This window comes from Alosa sapidissima, chromosome 9 (genome assembly GCF_018492685.1).
Source record: "Alosa sapidissima isolate fAloSap1 chromosome 9, fAloSap1.pri, whole genome shotgun sequence".
NCBI classification, from domain to species: Eukaryota; Metazoa; Chordata; class Actinopteri; order Clupeiformes; family Clupeidae; genus Alosa; species Alosa sapidissima.
Window position 1 is genome coordinate 28,052,139 of NC_055965.1, and position 22,758 is coordinate 28,074,896.

Genomic DNA, 22,758 nt, shown 5'->3' on the forward strand with positions numbered 1-22,758 from the left:
CTACTTTAATCATTTCCATATTTAATTTGCGGGAGTGCAGTGAATCATCGGTTTGTCCCGCACCCGCGAACGCACCTCTCTCATCCCACCCGCAGGGCTGCCAACTTTTCAAAAAACCTTGGAGTGAGATTTGGTGGGGCCAACCCAAATTTTGCTGCGGAAATTTTTGTTTGGCTCATTCAGCATTATACCGTACAGTAAAAAAAACATACATCAGTGGTTCTCAGGTGTAGGGACCAGGCATGGACGGATTATGAACTTTCGGGTCCCTGGGCCCACATGTATTAAGGGCTCCCCACTAATTGTCGCATATGTGGAAGGGGGGGTTGGGGGTCCTCCCCCAGAATTTTTTTCATTTGTTTGATGTGATTTCCTGTATTCTGGTGCATTTTGGGGATGGCCAATACTAAATTCAATCAAATTCATAGCCTACATCCTGATGTGTTGATATTGAGGCAATGATTCCATGCAAAGGCTTGGGCTTCAGGGCCCCCTGACACCTTGGGCCCCTGGGTCTGGGCCCGGAAGGCCCGTACAGTAATCCATCCCTGGGACCAGGGTCCCAGAGTTAAATTAACATTGGTATCTAAGGGATCTAGCCTACTAGTAGGACCATGGGTGTCGGAGGCATTCTGAAAGTGGGTGGGACATTTTAGCAGGGGGTCTGGGGGTCCTCCCCCAGAAAATTTTTTTTGGACTAGATGCAATTTCCTGAATTCTGGTACATTTAACAGGTTATTTAGATACTTCTATATAACAAAATGAAGCCAGCCTACGAAATTAATAAAGAGGAAATCATGCATAATTTAAAAATAACTCAATATATAGGCTACTTGGCTACGCAATAAGGTTTCCATTATAGCACCGTGGACCTTCAATGAACGCATGAAAGGTTTGTTTGAAATCCCAACACTCTTTCAACTACATACGTAATAGTGATCATCAAATACCTCCCCAGATTTCAGTGCCCATCAGTCCCAACATTTAACAATATAATCAAACAGTCCAAAAGTAAATTAAATATCAAACTAAACCGAAAATGTCATGCTTTTGAAGGCCTACCAGTATGCCGCTCCAAGAAACGCATGTCTCAAAATAAAACTCGCATAAGAAATAAAGGGCTGTCTCGAATACAATCCTGCCCCTAAAGGCCTGTACTTTGTCTTAAGACCCCGGCCATAATTTGAGGATTTACACTATCTAAGTAGACGAACTGGCTTCAGATATCCAACAGAGTGAATACGAGATTGTGCAGTCGCTGTGGTTAGTGACGTGATGCTGTTAATGGGGAGTTTTACATAGCCTAGCGTAAACCTATAGGTTATTATTTATTTGGCATACCTATAAGGCTTTTTACCTTATCAAAAGTGAGGGGGATGACTGATCTCTTCAACACTGCGGGGGATTTGGCGCTTGTCACTGTGTGTGTGACAGAAGAGGAATGGGAGAATGCGTGTAACAAAAAACAAAAAAAAGTTTATGAGCGATTTACGCGCAAATGGGAGAATCCAATGAAAATGACAATGAAGCACTAAACAGATGCTGAAAACAGCACTGGTATTTCACACGGCAAAAGTGGGGGTGTCCAAACTAACAATTTTAAAAAGTGGGTGGGTGTTTTGTAAGAATTTAAGAGTTTGTATATTTTAACTTTTAAATGCATCAATCAGGTGCACTTTCAAAATAAATTCAGAGGTCAGACTTGCTTATTTTTATGGAAATATTTGTGCTGTAGCCTAAGCTATTTTGCACTTCAGAATTATAACCATGCACACACAGGTGGAATAGTTATGGTGATATTGCAATAAGTTCACAAAAACATATGCTACATTTCACAGTTCAGAAATGTTCAAAAATGTCTGTACATTTCAGCACTCCATGAAATTATGCAGAAGTGGTCACCTGTGTTATTCAGCTAGTTTATTTAAGATAATATATTGGTCATTGTAATAGCCATAGCCTATAGCCTACATGCTATTCCTTTTTCAGGATGTACCCATATCTGCATGATGCGAATGTTTGCATATGGCTTATGTCAGGCTTTATATCAATATTTGTGTCTCATTATTTGATTCTTCATATTTTTGCATTAATGTCACTAGGAAGCATGCCAATATAAATATATTTATTTATCTGTAATGGGATTGGCTGGAACCTGACAATATAAGAACCATGATAGTGGGATAATCTATGGCTGAGCAATTTACAAAAAATTATGTAGGCCTACTGACAAATAGTTTACATTAGAATACATTATAATTTCGCCCCAATGAGGCTATGTAGAAATGTGTTGCAATTTCAAAACCGGATTACTCAGGAACCACTTATTGCACAGAGGCATGCTTTATATCCTCGTATTCGGTACGTTTGATGTTTATTGTGATATTGGGTTTGCCACGTGTTGTGTGAAGGGTTAGTGAAATATTAAACCGAGAGTAATGGGTGTGCACTGTGTGCAAAATGCAAATATGATTAGCCTAAATTGCACGTCGGTTCAATGTTAATTTTCTCATGAACCATTTATCACAGCAACTTGGCGCTAATATCATTGGAAAGCTTAGATTCTGCATGTGTGACCTGATGTGTGATATCATATGTATAGGTTTAGTTTAGTTGAACCTCATCTGCCAGGTATTTGACCTACCAGGTTGACACTTCAGCATGAAAAATACTCAATAATACTCAAAGCATACCTAAAGCCGGGGAAATGCGGGGGGAATGCGCCTGGGACGGCTTCTGAAGTAGCATTGCAAATGAGAGAAAATTGAGAAAAGTCCACAGACAGGGGGTGCTCTTGAACCCTCTCACCGTCTCTGAAAGCATAATCGTGGCTCAACAGGTAGATCTATAGATAGTCTAAACTCATTTTTCAGACATCTGCGTGAGAAATCGGGGGTGTGGCGTGTGAGTGTGTGAAACTAATCAAATGCGTGTGTCTCACGGCCAATGCGTGAGAGTTGGCAGCTATGCACCCGCTCCTGCAAAGAGCTTTCAAAAGTTGTCCCGCGCCGCACTCTTTTGCGTCGGGACCCGCGGGCAGACCTCTACCATGAGGCCGTAGGCTGAGTTAAAATGGCTGAAATGGTTGAGCCCTGCCCGAAGTCCGGCATAGCTACTGATCCTATATAGCTCCCATTTGGTTGTTCTAATGGAGGCATTAAAATCCTGCAGTTGTGCCGAGATCGGATTTGACGGTGGCAGATAGCCAGGAGTTAAAACAGTTAACGGCCCATGACGTTTGCTTAACGATGTTGCTTTCGTGCCAGCTCTTTTCAATACAGTCCAGTTACAGCACCTGGATGAAGATGCGCTCTCCTCCTCGCTTAACTGTCTGTTCTTCCTCGTCATCCGACATTTCATATATTAACTCAAAAGTTATTGGACACACTTTACTAGACAGTATCGACATAAGAGTGACATGACACTTTCATGAACGTGTCATAAACAAGTCATAAACGTTTAGGACATAACGCTTCTGTTATTAAGTGTCATTCGGTTTTTGTCATAACAAGTTAGGGTTAGGTTTAGGGTTAGGTTTAGAGGTTAGGATTAGGGTTAGGGTAATGGTTAGGGTTCATGTGTCATGAAGTGAAATTGAAATTGAAATTGAAATTTCATTGAAGTGAAATGCACAGTTGTCCAAAATAATACAATGATAATGGCAAGTTATTGTATACAACTTGCCATTACAATAGCCTAAACAGATTGTAGGTTATTTGAAAAAGTTTAGTAGCCTACAGATAACAAAATAAATACAGAATTTGGGAAAGTAAAATCTGGTGGGTTTTTTTGCATTGCATTTTAGAAATATATAGTGTAAGCCATGCATTGCTTGGAAATGTTGAGCTCCAGTACATTAGTATAAAATAGACATCTGTAGGCCTACATGAAGTGGCAACTTTAGCCTTTTGACAATTTTGGTGGCTGCAGCAGCCATTTAGGTTTTGGCTCAGCCAACTAGCCTGCCAATAACTTCATCAGCCAGCCATTATTCTCAAAACAAATAGCTTTGGGGACAAACTTTCGAAGTGGCTTCATAGCATTGAATGTAGACATGTGGGATCATTTCTATAGCTAATACATTTTTTAAAATGTAGGTTGTAGCCATGTAAACGTGTTTTACCTGCTAGACAGCAGCTTAGCCACATAACAAGGATTCCCTGGCAGGTGTGATAAAAATAGGGTGACGTCCCGAAAAATTCGGGACAGTCCCGATATCCAAGCAGTTGTCCCGAATCCCGAATCCTGCCCTAATTGTCCCGAAAATTATACTCAATCAGAATACTGAGTAGTTATTTTCTGATAAACATTAAAAACTGTCCATAGAGAGGTTGAGTCGACTGCATGCAGCCCCCGACGGCAGCTAAGTGTCTGGATGCAGCCCGGCTACTTTGTTTCTTTTTGACGTTCTATAATTAGGCGCGAATATGCACTGATTTCGCGAAGCTGAGGACATTGAATGTGCAGGCAGCGCAGCAGGCAGAGCCAGCGTGTGTGCAAAAAAAATACGTCGGCAGTTCGGCCTAATGTCCATGTCGTTTTAACATAATCTACTTAATCTAACAATTATTTTGTATTCTTACTTAATGACCCATAATTTTGGCAAGGCTTGTTATTAACGTTAGGCTATCCTTATTCTGAAAGGTCTGATTTGCACTGTTACGCAGTCATTGTTTTTTTGTTTTTTTCCCCACAATGACATTTTGAGTTCAGGATTTCTCTGTTGTATTTTGAGGCAGACTTGATGTTTGAATAAAAATGTGTTTTGGTAAAGGTTTGAAAATTCGCTGTAAGCCTACCACCCCCCCGCGAAAAAAAAAAAAGTGTCCCGAATTTCAGCCAATCTCATCTGGTCACCCTAAATAAAAAGAAACAAAATTCCAGTGAATATTTCACGTCTTATCAAAGACTGGCTGTTGAGAGTGACGTTTTTTGCCTAAAAAATAAAGCCAAGACATGTCCGTGAATTTAAGGATTTTAACAGCATGCTGTGAAGTTACATGCACGTCTCTTTCATGGAGGAAACCCATGCTTGATCGTGCTGGTATGAATCTATGTTGTAGTATGTGATTCCTACTGTGTAAAAAAATATACTATTGTCTTGGAAACGTTGTAAAATTATTTAAATGGATTAAGAAAGCCACCACTATAGTGAATACTATGGCTGGATTGATTTGTTTAGATCCAGTGAAATTGCTGCCTTGACAACGCTATGTCACGGCTTCGGTACTCTATTATTAGCTGTGCAAAGTCTGAGTTGAAATGTCTAGGAATATTCCAACTTATGGAATGTCTCTCGGCCAATCAGAAACAAACAAATGGTTCCATAGAACCCAATTGTTGTATAATACATAATATTTAACACTCAATAAGTAAATACAAACAAAATACATTTCATCAAATGTATCAACGTTTTTCCCACTCAGCATAATATATTGGGATTATCCTTGATTAAAACTAGCTATCATCATCAGTAGTGTACTCTGACAGGGGCAATTGCTATGTTGCTAGCTTAGCCAATTTTTAGAGTTTAACACGGTATTAAACTTGTCTTCCTACTTCCCATTACTCATCAGCATCTCTGGTGTAATCTGCTCTAGCGTTTTACCTTGATCTCAGTTGCTGTGTTTACAAATGTTTTGTATCAGCCACTAGAGGGCACTTTATGTCTCGAAAGAGTCTTAATTTAAGGAGTCTTGTCAGAACAAATGTGCTCAATGCACTGGCAGCCACATTTGCTTGTTTTCACGATTAGGTGTCTTAAAACAAACTCTTGTTGAATTACAGATTTTTTTCAGTTGCTAGTTTTGAAATAGAAAATAGTGTTGCCTTGCACATTGTTCATTAGAAAATACTTACAGAGTAAACTGTAACTATCAAACAAGAGAAAACGGTTTGATTATATTGACATAAACAATGGCATCATGGCTTGTTATTTTGATTGCACTGACCATTTCATTAGCATAAATATTTGCTTTTGAGGCACACATTAAGCATTTTGAGCAAGATACACACACTCTAAAAAGTGTTGTGTTAAAAATGACAAATCTGCTGTGTGTGCTCATGTCGGAATTTTCCATTTTTTTGGGTGATAAACAATATCCTTTATTTCCAATGCTCAATGTTGACAGCTTTGGTTTGTGTAGGCAAATATTTGGCAGGATCGCATTTCTGCATCAATATGGCCAGGACATTGTAGTTCTGTTTCCAGGCAGTTGAACCTGATCCTGATCAGCTGATCCTGTGTAACTTGTTACACAGCAATCGCTTTCGACTTAGTGCTCAGCTGCGCGATAACTCCAAAACTTCCATTTTAAGGAATAGACTGCAGTTCTAAAGCACAGCTCAGCTAGAGCAATGCAAACTGAAGGAGCAATTGCCCCATAATTACCAACCTTAATTTCTGCAGTTTACAGTGAGCAGAAGACAGTCCTTGACATAGAAGCTCAACTCCAGAATCTCTCAGCTCATTGTGACTCAGGTCCAAGTATATCAGGAAGTTTTCTGACTGTAGAACACTGGCTAAAATCTGACAGGATTCATCTCTGAGGTTACAGCCAGCTAGTCTGTAAAGGAAAATATAATAGACAGAAAAGTAACAAATCACATTTAAATAACACTTAAATGAATGAATTAAATAACATTTAAATGAATGAATGACTCTCCTGAAAAGGTACATTCATTTCTGGGTCTCAATCACATTTCCCAAGACCACAACATCACAAGATTTATCTGTAACACTACAGCCGAACAGTCTAATGGGACAAGTCGTCACATGGCAATAAAGAAATGTCAAACACCAACCTTAATGTTTGCAGTTTGCAGTGGGGACTAGACTGTCCTTTAGAAAGAAGCTGAATTCCAGAATCTTCCAGGTTATTGTCCCTCAGGTTTAACTCTAGCAGGGAGTTTGGTGACTGCAGAATTGAGGCCACAAGCTCACAGGACTTATTTGTGACTTTGCAGCCAGCAAGTCTGTGAGACAGTGTGACAAAATACAAAATATTACTCATTAATGATAAAGAAGGGCTTATGTTTACCAATTCTCCCTATACATAAATATAAAGAATGATAAAATATCATTCAAATATCAAATATCATTATAAGAATCATTTCGAAGATCATTTTGAAGCATTGGAAAGACACACAGGCCCCATCCATGCATGTATGGAAGGGATTGATGAAATATTATTTAAGTATAGAAAAAGCAATGTGTGAGGACAGAAATAAAATAGAACAATTTAATAGAGTATGGCAGGACATTTCTGAATATCTATAATCAAATGTTGGGCAAGTTATAAAGACTATAAAGGTTAGTCTCCATCCGTACTACATGCCGAGGGAGTTCTCGCACGCCATTGTTGTCTGTGTTTACGTTCCACCGCGAGCTCTCCTGGATACAGCGTGTGACGTCATCCACTCTACAATTGCAAGGCTTCAAACTCAACACACTGATGCCTTTTTTGTGATCTCTGGTGACTTCAATCACATAACACTGTATTCCACACTCACAAATTTCTACCAGTTTGTTGACTGCCCTACAAGGAAAAACAGGACAATAGACATCATGTATGCAAACATGAGGGATGCATTCAGCACCACCCCCCTTCCCCCACTGGGAAAGTCAGACCACAACCTCATTCATCTTCAGCCAATGTACAAGCCCAAAGTACAGAGGCTACCGGTTGCCACACGCACCTTCAGGAAGTGGACACCTGAAACGGATGAGGCTCTGAGAAACTGCTTCGAGTGCACTGACTGGAGTGTGTTACAGAATGGAGAGGACTTAGAGGAGGTCACACATTGCACAACTGACTACCTGAACTTCTGTATGGACATTATTGTTCCCACCAGAACTGTACGCTGTTTTCCTAATAACAAGCCTTGGATAACCAGCAATGTCAAGACCCTTCTTAATAGGAAAAAGATGGCGTTCAGAGAGGGGGACATGGCAGAGCTGAGGCGTGTGCAGGGGGAACTCAAAGTCAAGCTGAAGGAGGCTAAGGAGGACTATAGAAGGAAGGTGGAACAGAAGTTGCAGGAAAACAACATGAAGGACGTGTGGGACAGTGTGAAGACTATCACCAGCCTTAAGAAGAGCAGCAGCTCTGTGGAGGGGGACCTGGACAGGGCAAACCAGCTGAACCACTTCAACAACAGGTTTGACTGCCCTGCTCCAGCTCCAATGGCAGTGGTCTGTCCACCACCCCCTGCTCACTCAGACACTGCCCTACCCCCACCTCCCAGTCTCTCCAGCTCTGCATCCCGGTGACATCCAACGACCTAAAGCGTTCTACGTACCTGCTGCACCCGACCAGTAGCACGACAATGTGACGTCAAAATTGCGTCATTTCCTCTGACGCACAAGAAATTTCAGCCTCGCGCAGGCAGGTCGTGCACAGGAGATTTTTTTTCAGATGCGCGCAACAAGCAGGATGAGCTTGAAGCCAAGATCAGGGCGCATGCGTGCCTCTACAGACATCAACCACATTCAGGCATTTCATATAGCCTAGCCCACATCTTAAATAAACATGTTTGAATAGTCAGTTTGAGAAGAGAGGGAAATTAATCTGGCTAGGTTACCAGCGAGAGTTCGTGATTTTTTAATAGTTTGCTGGATAAGTTAATGAAGCTACCAGAGAGAGGGAATAAGATGACAGACCTAGGACCCAGGGACATGCCAATAATCCAGTAAAAGGTAACAAAGATATTTATTTTCAACCAAGAGATATCTAAGACCAGAAAAAAATATCTTTCCACTTCAGGAAATTACACAAACTCATCTCTCAGCACCAGCCAGCTAGCTAAAATTTCCCTCGGGATGAATAAAGTATCTATCTATCTATCTATCTATCTATCTATCTAGCTGCACACACCTTGGAAACTAAATGATAATGATGGTAGTTGTGAATAGCAGCAACCGAAGTCTGAAGTATCATCACAGAGGATAGTTTTTACTGCCATTGAGGCCAATGCCAATTCAGGAGAATATTGCAACTAGTGTCGCGACCACCACACGCGAGTATAAATGGTTATGGCGCTCCCGTGACGTCACATTGTCACGCTACCGGTCAGGAGTGGCGAGTATGTGGGAGGCTTAAGCCCCCATCACATCATGCCCTGCCCCCGCCTGATGCCTCCTTGCCTGTGCCTGTTGAGGTGTCCACGGCCATGGCAGCCTTGACAGGGACATCAAGGAGGTGGTCATCCCCCAGCCCCCACCCCCACACTCCCTCACTACCAGTGCAACACTCACCCCCACCATCACAGGATATTGCACCCCCACCATCACTGGATATTGCACCCCTCCCCCACAGGGTGACCACAAACAATGAGGTGACAACGTCTTCAGTCAACAGCCATCAGACACACAGGCTCCAAATGCATCCCCCCCACACACACATCATCACGGCAGATCAGGTAAGAGATCAACTGAAGAAACTTAGCCCTAGGAAGGCAGCTACTCAAAGGCTACTCAGGGCCTGTGCTGCTGAACTGGGGGAGCCACTGAAGTATGGCAAGCCGATTGAGCATTTATTCAGATATCTTGATATCAGGCATAATTGTCATGTACATGCAAGCCATTTCTGTCCACTAGTTAACTAGTGAGCCATTTCTGTGTGAACTAGTTAACTTGTGACAGCCAAAATGCTCACTAGTTAACCCTCTAACCGCCCATGTCGCAATATTGCGACAAGCGTCATTACTGAATAAAACAGACGATAGACGCGAGTACAGTGTAAAATCTCATTTGTACTCTTGACCACTAGTTGGCAGACACCCAGAGCTTTAATTCAAGCTCAACCTTTTTTTTCAAAGTTTTCAGGAAGCTCGCGAAAACACGCGAGAAACACACGAAGAAGACGTGCATTTCCTCCATAACGCGGAAGCGATGCGGGCCATAGTTTTTCACAAATTGAAGCAGAAATACACCAAATGTTGAAAAAAAATTCACGTGTGATGAAGTCTTGGGTCTGTTATTCACCTATTCTGATTCTGAAGGAGAATATCTGCCTTTTGGAGAATATGATCGATCGTCTATTGACTGATAGTCACGGAGCGTCTGTGAATGGAGGTGCGTCTTTTTCGACAGTGTTCACTAAGCATACCATGCTTATTTCGACCCTCTGCCCAACATAGCTGGAGGTGCCAGTGACAATAGTGGTGATAGTGTCCGTAATGGACGTGGTATAGACAGCAGGGGTTGTAAAAATAGTGCTCTGAAGAACTTCAAAGTCACCCGTGATATGGAACTGATTTGACCAGGCTACTTTATTGTATAGCAGCATAGGGTTTGTGATTATAGTAATAGTTTACTATTGTTGGTTTACATGTGACCAGTGGTGGAGGAAGTACTGAAACTCAGTACTTAAGTAAAAGTACAAATACACAGAGCAATATTTACTTTAGTAAAAGTAAAAGTACCACAATGACAACCCTACTTAAGTAAAAGTAAAAAGTACCTGCTTTTAAATGTACTTTAAGTATTAAAAGTAAAAGTATTTGCATAATGATTTATTCTCTTAATATCTATATTCTAAAAGGAAAAATCAGTATGGGCTGTGGCATTTTAATCTAGTTAGTTTCTAAGCTAGTTTTAGGTTATACTCGACTAGATAGTTTTAAGTTAATGCAGTTGTGCTTACCATCTGTGGCCCATTACATTCTGACCTACAATTCTAGAGACTGTAATTCTGGTTATCTACTAGGGTGATCTGCTGAGTAATATCATTCAGCAAAACACGAGAGCCTGAAGTTTAACGGGTTAGACAAGGGAAACGTCGGGTGGATCGTAATGCCAATTATACTGATTGAACAGAAAAGTTGCTGAGAAAGGTGTCTTTATGATTAAGTTCAGTTTCACTTGCGCAGACGCATAGACATTGAATGAGCGCTGACGTTACGCCACAATTGTTGGCTATGCATCTTTATTTAATCACACACAATTAAGGAATATTTCCTAATCTGGAAAATGTTACGTCTTTTCCGGCCACCGGTTCATTAATAGTCTACCATTCATTTGTGCCGCAAATGATCAGACGTGTGACAGAAGCATGGGCACAGCCTGTAACTTCGCTGATCCGCGGATAGCAATCTCATCGGAGAGGAGGCCCTAACGCTGCAGATAACAGACAGAGAAAGGCACAGAACACAGTTGCATGTACAGTGTAGCCATGGGTCTGGTGAATATAGCCTACCGAATGCAGATGGCTACAAGCTCACGCTTTGCCTGGTCTAGACTAGAAGCTTATGTTTCTAAGAATGCACGTAGCGCTCCAGAATCTTTGGTAGCAACCCCCCGGTAAAACAAACGCGTTTGTCAGAGAGAAAAAAAAAACTGATCATAAAATGTATCGTAAAAAGGAACGATGGTGTTGTAGAAATGTAGCGGAGTAAAAGTACAGATAATTGCTGTAAAATGTAACGAAGTAAAAGTCAAAAGTGTGCACTATAAATTTTACTTAAGTAAAGTACAAATACGTGGAAAATTTACTTAAGTACAGTAACGAAGTATTTGTACTTCGTTACATTCCACTACTGCATGTGACTGTGTTCCTGTTCATTTGTTATGTCGGTGAAATCACAAAAAAAGAAAGTAAAACTGCTCAAATATGTTCAACATCTAGTATTTACTGAAATGTTCATAATTCACGGTGGTTGCCATCCAGTGACGTCATAATATGCAAATTAGATGAGTAAATTTACCCCCTTCATAAACTTCTGGTCATACTCAATGATTTTCACATTTACAGTAGGACTTTATCTCTTACCACTTGCAAGCCATGGCCTTTTGAAATTTTGATGTAAAAATCCAATTTATATTTTTTAAACCCTGGCGGCTAAAGGGTTAATGAGGTGGACTATGAATAACTGTGGAAGATTTGCTGTAAACTATAAAGCGTTCATTGTCATCAAGTTTAGCTGTTTGTTTCTTTTCTCGAGCATTGAGAATAGCCGAATGGCGGAAACGTCTGCTCTTGCTCTCTATTAAAGGTGCTCTAAGCGATACCACATGTTTTTTAGGCTAAAACAGCTTTTATCACTTACAGCAAACATCACCTCACCATCTGCTAGCTGCCTGTGTCCTGGATACACTGTAAAAAAATGTGATATCTGTGGACAGCCCAGGCTACAAAAACTTGTTTAGGATTTCAATTGCACAGGAGGGAGGGGGCGGAAGTAGCGGTAGCTCTCTGTTTTGTTTGAATGTCAACAGAAGTGACATTACCCAGCATCGCTTAGAGCACCTTTAAAAGTAGTTTCTCCTTTTTGCAAGACTTTGTCTAGTCACTTTTTCAGAGTGTGAACCACTTACATTCAGAGATGGAACCACATGTTCCGGCTCTGTGACTACCCTCCTTGGGGGTAAATTGGGGGGTTACGTCGAACCCCCCTTTCAGCCTCCGTCTATGTAGAAAGGAAAGCCGTTCTGCTATAAAGGTCGGGCTCATATACTGTATCATGGCAAATCGGGCAGTGTAAAAATGCCTTTTATATACTTGACAGGTATAGAAGTGCCTCATAATAGTTCAGTTGGAACTGATGCAAACACCAATCCACTAATATCATCACTGCTTGGTAACAAAAAACTACTAAGCATTTGAGCAATACTGAGCCAACTAAATGACAATATAGATTTACTCCAGATGTAGTGTAGAAAAGAAGAAGCAGCCAGTATAACACATACTGCTTCCCTATGGTTGGTTTATCCCTTCCCAGAATGCAAAAAATACTGTATGATAATATTATTTGTATGTAGGTTAACAGGAAACAGAAGCGTTTTAAGAAAACATTAAAATGTGTTTGCATAACAATGAGCGTGGTTCCATGTAGCAAATAAACGGTTTTGAATCAGTTTATTACCCAAATTGCGTTTATGTCAATATTCCGTTTAACCTGTTTACATCCAAGTAGAATGTCACGTTTTGAGCATATTTCTGTTTACATAGCAATCGACATTATTCAGAATAAGTCAGCGACGCAGCCCACAAATAGACTCCCAACATCATGACATGAATCTCCACTGGTGGAATTCCCTCTTTTGGCTGAATAATAAAGTGTCTTAAGCATCTTGCACCTATATTTCACTTGTTCAGGCGTATGTCGATAGCCAGCCTCATTACGGTTTTTACAAATCTTTTTAAAAATGTCCCTTTTACGACATTTTCTCCCGTCAATGAACTCCATGACATTTGCATGATTGCAAGACATAAGTTTGTCTCTTTGTCTTTCCAAAAGTGTGCGCGATGTTGATTAGGAAAGTGCGTGAGAGACAATTGGTTAATTTTATCCTAATTCCCTGTGAATTGAGCATACACAGGCTTTCAACACTCTTCCTTCTGGGAGCATATTCCTTTTAAGGTGTTTTCATGACCCAATATTCTGTTTAAAACAGGCATATGCTAGGGTGTGCAAACAGTTTATTAGTAAACCAAATATGGCCTTTTTCGGTTTATTTCAATCAGAATAAGGTGTTTACATGACACACGCATATTCTGTTTATTCCCAAAAAAACTGATTTGAAACTGTTTATTGGCTGCATGGAACCACACTCAATGACTGAGTGTAAATAAAATATTTTCGCTTTATTTGACAGCAAAGTGGAGTATTTCAAAATAACAGGTTAATAATGTTGAATTCTGGGCGTAAATGAATGGCAGACTTTTAGAGTGCAGTTTTCTGTCTCTTTTCTGGTATGCTTATGTACAGCATCTTCAAGTGGAGATTTGAGTTTGCATAAACAGAGCATCCACTTTCAAAGGAACATTATGGATAACACTGTGAATTGTAAGTCTACTTCTAGTGCTACTGAGTATCCAAGTTTTTAAACATGTTTTTAAACATTTCTCACATCTTTTTGCCGACCCCAAGTTTAAGAACCACTGATGTAGACAATCAATGGCTATGCTGATGGCGTCAGTATTAAATAAACAATTGAATTTAAAACTGTTTTTATGAGAAAGCTGTTTGCTGTACTTATAAAAGATTTGCTACAAGTTTAATGTACCAACATAAGTTTAGTTTCACCATTGGAGTCAGCCAGGCTACTCACAAGTAGGACACCACAGCACAGTGACATAGGCAGATTATGCTGACATGGCTCTCTTATATCAGGAAATACATGGTCATAAAGGAATGTCAATCACTAACCTTAATGTCTGCAGTTTGCAGTTGGGACTAGAAAGTCCTTCAGAAAGAAGCTGAACTCCAGCATCTCTCATGTCTTGGTAACTCAGGTCCAGCTCAATCAGGGAGTTTGGTGACTGTAGAACTGAGGCCACACGCTCATAAGACTTATCTGTGAGTTTACAGCCAGCAAGTCTGTAAGACAGTGTCACAATTTATTATACAAATTATTATTCAGTCTTCCTATAAATAAATATAGTGAATGAATACTGTAATGTGCTGGAATGATTTCAAAAAGAGCTTCTACTCTATACCGCCACACTCCTCACAGTTCTCTCAATCTAATTTAATATTCAGCAGCAGCATGTACAAAATACATTTCTAAAAGTAATAGCTTTCCTTACTTAAAATGAGTGTTACTTAATTTTGAGGTAGAAAAGTAAACAATCAAGTAAACTACACTTGAATTGCTGAACTTTGTGCTACACTGTAAAATCAGTTTGTTAATCTTACTTAACCTGTTAGTTAACCTTACTTTAAAAAAGCATGCAAACCGATTGCACTTGAAATTCCTATTCCTGATTAGTCTGTAACTTCAAGTTGTGCAAACAAATGCTGATGAGAAAGCTGTAAGCTGTAATCACAAACTGATTTTGCATGAGATTTTTGCATTTTTTACCACAGGTTGCGCCCTTTGGAAATTGAAAGTGAACTAATTATCCAGACCAATTCTTAATAATAAATAATAAAGGTGTCTTGGTGTCAGCCATGCTACTTAGAAATAGGACACCACAGTGATGTAAGCAAACTGTTTGATTGTTATGCTGGTATGGCTCTCTTAAATTGTCAGGAAATGCACAGCAATAAAGAAATGTCAAATACCAACCTTAATATCTGCAGTTTGCAGTGGGGACTAGATAGTCCTTTAGAAAGAAGCTGAACTTTATAATCTCCCAGGTCATTGTCACTCAGGTCCAGCTCTATCAGGGAGTTTCGTGACTGTAGAACACTGGCTAAAATCTTACAGGACTTATCTGTAAGTTTGCAGCCAGAAAGTCTGTAAGACAGTGTGATAAATACAAAATATTACCCATTAAAGATAAACCTGCTAAACCTGACAACAAGAAAAGGCTAATGTTAGATTACATTGGCCAGAATTGGGTCATAACAGACTTTTGCCGTAAGTCACAAAACGTGGCAAACACAAAAACTATTAGATATTGTTTTAGCATTTTAAATACACATACTACATACATAAGACATCCTTTACAAAAATTAAATGTTTGCGTTAGATTTGCAGCAATTTTGTGGGTGATTTGTGGGAAACAAATGAGTTCATTAGAAAATATTGCCAGATGTTTGCCAATGTTGGCCTCTAGAGGCAAACTTCCAGCAAAGTTCTGGCAACAATGAGAAGTTTGCCACTAGTGGCAAATGTGTTTGCCAGTGATTTGCTACCACACTTATCCAATAATGACAAACTTCCAGTGAACTTCTGGTGACAAACCTAATATGCATATGACATTGCTGCAAATTTGCTGCAACATTACTAAAAGGTAACCACAACTGTTTGCCAGAAACCTAATTTGAATGTGAAAATATGACCTTGCCACAAATTTGCAGCAACTGTTTGCCATGAAACCTGAAATTTCTGTAAGGATTAGTAATATTCTGTAATATTAGAAATGCATGCATTTGACAGTTAAATGCATCAGGATAAGGTAGCATCCAATCAGGGTTATCACAGCATAGTAATTTAGGAAATGTGTTTTCTCCCCTCCCAGGCCCTTTATGTAGTGTTTTTGCATTTCTCTGTGATGAAGTAAAGTCAGATTTTGTGACTCACATGTACTATATTTAAGTTTAAGCAAAAGTGGGTAGGGATGTAATGATATGCTCAACTCATGATTTATTGAGTTAAATAATGGCGGCCTTACATTGTACGATTTTACATTGTACGCGGCGCGCTCCCGTCAACTAGATCGTTTAGTGCAGCGTTTCTCAAACTGTGGGTCGCGGAGACATGCCAGGTGGGGCGCGAACTGACGTGAAAACAGGAGTTTTTTATTTTTATTTTTTTATCTGTAGCATAGGCCTAGGTAGCACCCGGTGCACAATGGACGCGCTGTGTTATTCATAGGGAAGCGCTCGTGTCAAGGCAGCTTAGTCCCGACCTGAATGATATTTTGAACAAGGTTGTGAGAGTGGTGAATTTCATCAAGACCCGGCCCTTAAAAGCGCGTCTGTTCCCCGCACTTTGCGAGGAGATGGGAGCTGACCACACAGCTGTAGCCTACTGTTTCACAGCGAGGCAAGGTGGCTTTACCGAGGTAAAGTGCTGTCGTGCGTGTTTGAGCTCCGTGTCGCCTCTTCTTGGAGGAAGAGCGCATACGAATCTGCAAGCACGTTCACTAATGAACATTTCTTGATGAAGCTGGCCTATCTTAGCGATATATTTGGAAAGCTCAATGAGTTAAATCTCCAGTTACAAGGCAAAGACAAGCACCTACCTCACCTAGCAGATAAGATTACTGCATTCACCAAAACACTCGAGGTATGGGACAAGCGCCTCGATCCCGACAGTATTAATGCCACATCCCTGCAAAGTTTATTTCAAAAATCTTTCCTAACCAGCAGTGCTCAGTATGACTGGATTATGGATCCATTTAATGCAGCATGTTGTAGGCTATTTCATTGAATATATTGTACAATGCTGTAGAATATTGGCCTGTTCTTGCTAATATGTTGCAGAAATATGTGTGTTTAATTTACAGTGGCACATTATGTATTTATTTATATTATATCTGCAGCACCAGCTGATTTTAACTCTGCTGAAGAGGACATATTTAGAACTCGTTATTTCAATACATTTGACCATTTTAAGCTTGATGCACTTTCTTAGAGCGATGATGGACAGGTGGGGCTCGAAAATGCCCCCTTGATCAAAGTGGGGAATGAAAGAAAAAGTTTGAGAACCACTGGTTTAGTGTAAGGTGCCAATCTTAGCGGTTTTAAGTCAGTCGGAGTCAGTCTTTTTCTAGTTTTGCCGTTACGACAATATCAAACATGTTTGATATTATCGCAAGTCTTTTTAGTCGTGGCTCATGCAAATAGTGATGTGAACAATATAAAAACCAATAGTGACCTCTCTCCAACACCAAACAGGAAGGGGCAAAGTAGGCAACAGCTGTAGCCTATATGATTATTTGTTTTTTTCCTTTCTTATAAATTATTAATCGGCTATTCCACGTGACAGAACAACTCTATATCTTCAAAAAGATATATCTTCAAAAAAATTAGCATGAAGTCATATTAGGCCTATGAACTTTAGGCTAGGCCTACCTGACGTGACAGCATGTTTCTTCAATCTCCTTCACTGACGCCTATGGAAAAGGCTTAACGTCCCAAAACAACGATCAATGATCATCAAATTTCTCTCTCATATTGCTCCTCATAACGATCTATAAAAATCTAGCCCAAGATGCAGATAGGCCTACATCCATACACTACGCAAGCGCCAATGAATCGTGCTGTCACGGCAACCATGCTGTTAACTTAAAGGAGAATTCCAGTATTTACCACTTTTAATCCCTTTTCTGGTTTGTTTTGGATGAACTAGTGGTGGACGCAGAAAATTTTGACGATGGGTCCTGTGGTAAAGTGGTTAAAGCTAACGCTTCAGACTCAAATATCGAGCGGAAGTTTATACGCAGTTGTGAGGTATCTGAAAAAATAGTTCCACAATAGCAAATAACACAGATTGAAATCATACATTGTGCCGATATATTGGTTTTTAATTATCAACGAACACCACTAACCACTCGGTGAGTTGCACAGTTTGAAAACGAATGTTAAGGGTTGTTATAAGGACATGTTTGTGCATGCCTGTAGGCAGCAACTCTGAAGCAGTCAAAGGTGATTCTAAATGAGTCAAAAGTCTGAGACAGGACCCATCGTCAAAATTTCTGTGTCCACCACTCTAGTTCATCCAAAACAAACCAGAAAAGGGACTCAAAGTGCTAAATACTGGAATTATCCTTTAGATAGTAGCCTAACACTAGTTCGCCTTTAAGCAAGCAAAATGCTTTGAAGATATATGTTTTGCTGGAAGGGCAAGGCAAGGTGGTAGCAACAGGACAACAGTACAGAGACAGGTCCGATGGCAGGGCTAATGTTATGAGAGTAGGCCATTAAAATACGGAATATTTTACGGGAAAATATTAAAACGGGAAGACAGCTGGAAAAAAGTTAAAATATGTGATAAACCCGTAAAAAGTTGACAGGTGTGTTTCGGTTCCGGTGATTATTTGTGAAATTGTGCAAATGACAAAAATGACAAATTGTGAAAATGAATGAAAATGAGGCATTTCAAGGAAGGAGATGCTCCTAAATTGACGCTCATCTGAGAAATGGAGTTTTGGATAATATTCAGCTTCGGCACCTTACAATGACTGAGGAAGCCTAGTGACAAGTCCATAGCAACCAGTTCATTTGTTGAATTTGTTATTACCAAGTGTGCTTTGTTGAATGGTCTCAATGTTTTATTTTTTTATTTCATGTGAATACTGGTTTACTGAAGGAGTAACTTAGTATTTGAAGTAATGCAGTAATGCAGGAAGTGTGCATTTTGTTTCCATGTTTACAAAAATGCACCATCTTGGTGAAGTGTAATGTGTAAGATAAGAAAGCAGAGGTTAAGTCAAGTATGACATGGTTGTTAAAAAAACAGTGGCTATCTGTACATCTTTGCAAAATGTGAACCAGCACAGAAGACATCAATAAATTGTAGGGGAGGGTCATGCGTTTTTTCTCAATCACTTTGGAGGGTCATAGATTTTTTTTCTGCTAGCGAGGGAGGGTCACTCACGTCTTTTATGACAAACAGTCACTAACCGGATTTAGCAACAACAAGTCCTTGCTTGCGTGATTGTGAATGTTTGGATGTGCTGAATGAGAGGCTGTGTAGCTCTACAATGAAAGAGCTATGAAGTTATTATTTATTTATTTATTTATTGACAACGTAATTGCATCACAATTAATTTTTTGTAATTTTCACATGTGTGTAACAATTTTAAGCCGATTCACGGTGCATCATTACATTCCTAGTAGTGGTTTAAGTGGTGGGAGGATCCACTGATATCAGGCTACTGCCATGTTTTCCTCCCAGTGGGTCAAAATTCTGTTTTTGTGACAGCAGCATTGTCATCAATACATCAGCAGAGGCATTTAAAGTATAATCACGCACAGCATCATCATTATCACTACATCATAACATTATCTCATAAATACAAGTTTCAATATCAATAATAATTTAAAAGTTTAAAAGTTTATTCATAAGATTATTCATGTTTATCCATCTCTATCAGAAACTCACCGTGCCTTTCTGCAGCACCTCACAGCTGGGATCAGTCTCCTGCGTCCCTCATCTGATGTGTTGTATTTCTTCAGGTCAAACTCATCCAGTACCTCCTCAGACATCAACAACATTTGGGCCAGTGCTGAACAGTGAGCAGGAGACAACTTCTGTTCAGTGTTATTTGGTGATGACAAGTATTTCTGAATTTCTTTGTGCATGGATTGATCATTCATTTCAAACAGACAGTGGAAAAGATTGATGCATCTTTCAGGAGAAAGATCTTCTCTGTTGAGCTGCTTAATGTACTGGCACGTCTCCTTGATGCTCTTTGAGGTGTTGTATACTTGGTTCAGTAGACCTTGCAGAAGCATCTGACTGCTCTCCAGAGAGATGCCCACAAGGAAGCGAAGGAAAAGATCCAGATGTCCTTTCTTGCTCTTCAATGTTTCATCCACTGCACCCTTAAGTAACACATGAAGACGATCTTCCGATTGTAAGCCCAGCACTGACCAAAGGTATGATATAATCGAGGGGCTGGGATAATATTGTAAATGTAAGCCCATCACTGACCGGAAGAATGATCCAGTTAAGGGGCTGTAATCACCTCTGTGTTCTTCACTGAGGAGAAATTTCAGTGCATGAAGGTTCTCAGTCATGTAAGAGTGAAACACAAACAGAGCTGCCAGAAACTCCTGGATGCTCAGATGCACAAAGCAGTAGACCTTTTTCTGATTAAACACAGATTCTTCCTTGAAGATTTCAGTACACATGCCAGACTCTGAGGCTTCACTGACATCAATGCCACAATCTCTCAGGTCTTCATCATAAAACATTAGATGTCCATTTTCAAGATTCTTGAAAGCCAGTTCTGCCAGCTTCAGCAAAATGTCTTTCTGGGATTCCAGAAGTTTCTTTTTATCCACTTCATGTCCACTTCGATACTTCTGATCCTTCCTGGTGGTCTGGATAATCAAAAAGTGTATGAACATATCAGTCAGAGTTTTGGGGATTTCTTGGGTGTTCTTCCATTTCAGCAAATGCTCAAGTACAGTGGCTGCAATCCAACAGAAGACTGGAATGTGGCACATGATGTGGAGACTCCTGGATGCCTTAATGTGTGAGATGATTTTGTTGGCCTGACTCTCATCACTGATTTTCTTCTTGAAGTACTCTTCCTTCTGTGGGTCATTGAATCCTCGTACTTCTGTTACTAGGTCGACATACTGAGCAGGAATTTGACCGGCTGCTGCTGGTCGTGAGGTTATCCAGATGAGTGCAGAGGGAAACAGAGTTCCCTGAATGAGGCTTGTCATCAGAACATCCACTGACGATGTTTGTTTTAAATCAGACAAGAGCATGGTCTGCTGGAAATCCAGCTTTAACCGACTCTCATCCAATCCATCAAAGATGAACACAACCTGACAGTTGTTGTATTCGTCACCATCCTTTAGCTCCTTCAGTTCAGGATAGAAGTCAAGCAGGAGCCTGTGAAGAGAATACTGATTTTCTCTAACCAAATTCAGCTCACGGAAAGGTAGGAGGAACATAAAGTCTACATCCTGATTGGCTACCCCATCTGTCCAGTCAAGAATGAATTTCTGCACTGAGACTGTTTTTCCAATGCCAGCAACACCTTTGGTCATCACAGTTCTGATGTGCTTCTCCTGTCCAGGCAAGGGCTTGAAGATGTCATTGCACTTGATTGGCGTGTCTTCTGTGCTTTGAGATCTGGACGCTGACTCTACCTGCCAGACCTCATGTTCCATATTCACCCCTTTACTCTCTCCCTCTGTGATATAGAGCTCTGTGTAGATGTTATTGAGGAGAGTCTCAGCTCCTGGTTTGATGATGCCTTCAGATATGTTCTCAAACTTCCTCCTCAGACTGGCTTTGTGATTCTCTATAACTCCCCTCAGGTCCTCAGTTCCTGTTTGGCATAGAGAAGGTTATGTTAACTAGATGTGTAAAATATGACCGCCGATCAGTCCTGCACATTCTCTCCGCAAAATAAATCCTACTTGTCAATTTGGGCCCATTACCTACTCCATCCCTTACTCTTGCAACTCATGTTGGAAGCTTGATAAAGGCTGTGAGCTCTGACTGATGTTACGCCTTTAACTCATTGAATGCCGCGCTGTTTTCGGAAGCTTTGGCCCAGAGTGCCAGCAATCTTGATCATTGTTCATAATTTTTGTAGAGCCACAGCGTATTCTATGTTATAGCTATGGACACATACTATGGCTTGTTTGAAAGGTGAGACTTTAAGCTCTCAGTGGGTACAAACCGTTCATTTCTACATGCCTCTGTTCCTAAGAAATCCCAAGCTAGTTTTCATCAAAATCCCTGTTTTATTTCTAGAAATGGAGATGTAGCGTCTTTGATGAAATATGAAGTGTTTCCGGGAAGTGACCTAGCGAAACCTGGCGAGACTACCACCTAGTGATAAACCCACGAAAAAGGCCTGGTTTTGACCTGACGTGCATGTGTCACTGATTCAACCCAAAGCGGCAACCATCAAAAGCAGAGTTTTAAGATTAAATGTCCAGATAAAATGTCCAGATTGTGCGTTTTCATGAGTTTTCGATCAACCTGACAGCTGTTGTATTCCTCACCATCCTTTAGCTCCTTCAACTCAGGATAGAAGTCAAGCAGGAGCCTGTGAAGAGAATACTGATTTTCTCTAACCAAATTCAGCTCACGGAAAGGTAGGAGGAACGCATGGGTGGCACTCAATGAGTTAATAAAAAGTCACATCAGTAACTAAAACAGAAAAAGAGTGTGCAGCTACCCTATTCTTAATTTGATAAACACCTCCACTTGGGTGTGTGTCCCTTCTCCATGCTTTTCACAAGCTTGAATATAGCAAAAAAAAGATTGTTTAATGCCAACATTTTACATTAATGAGTCTCTTGGTGTGCTTGTACTTGTACTTTCTGAATGCCTGGCGTATCCTAGGACATTTCTCTTACCTCTTGAATTTCAAGTAAGCTTGTGGATTTTTTTTTGTTTGGCCTTTTTATGCCTTTAATGAGACAGGACAGTGGAGAATGACAGGAAGCGAGTGGGAGAGAGAGTTGGGGTGGGATCCGGAAAGGACCACGGGGCGGGAATCGAACCCGGGTCGCCGGCACAGCCGGGGTTGGAAAAAGCTGGTTTTAAGGACTATGGACAGGCCCTAACTCTACAGGTACAGATACAGTCGGTTAACAGGTTCGGAAAGGTTACCGCCCCCCATGTGGGGAAAAGCATGCTGACATCACGCAAGTCAATGGGCG

The 22,758-nt window shown here is 40.5% G+C and overlaps 1 protein-coding gene across 19 annotated transcripts in view; it reads right to left on the minus strand.

The window, feature by feature from the left end:
- LOC121719394 (NACHT, LRR and PYD domains-containing protein 3-like) overlaps positions 1-22,758 on the minus strand; it is a 50,802-nt gene that overhangs the window by 10,834 nt on the left and 17,210 nt on the right. For 13 of the 19 annotated variants that reach the window (XM_042104946.1, XM_042104964.1, XM_042104949.1 and 10 more), the window contains 5 exons: positions 19,502-21,410; positions 15,014-15,184; positions 14,152-14,322; positions 6,805-6,975; positions 6,396-6,566 (listed from right to left, as the gene is read on the minus strand). In XM_042104946.1, coding sequence (XP_041960880.1) covers positions 6,396-6,566; positions 6,805-6,975; positions 14,152-14,322; positions 15,014-15,184; positions 19,502-21,410 — 2,593 coding nt within the window. The remainder of the gene's footprint in view (positions 1-6,395; positions 6,567-6,804; positions 6,976-14,151; positions 14,323-15,013; positions 15,185-19,501; positions 21,411-22,758) is intronic. The other 6 variants (XM_042104954.1, XM_042104952.1, XM_042104953.1 and 3 more) reach the window with 6 other exon arrangements.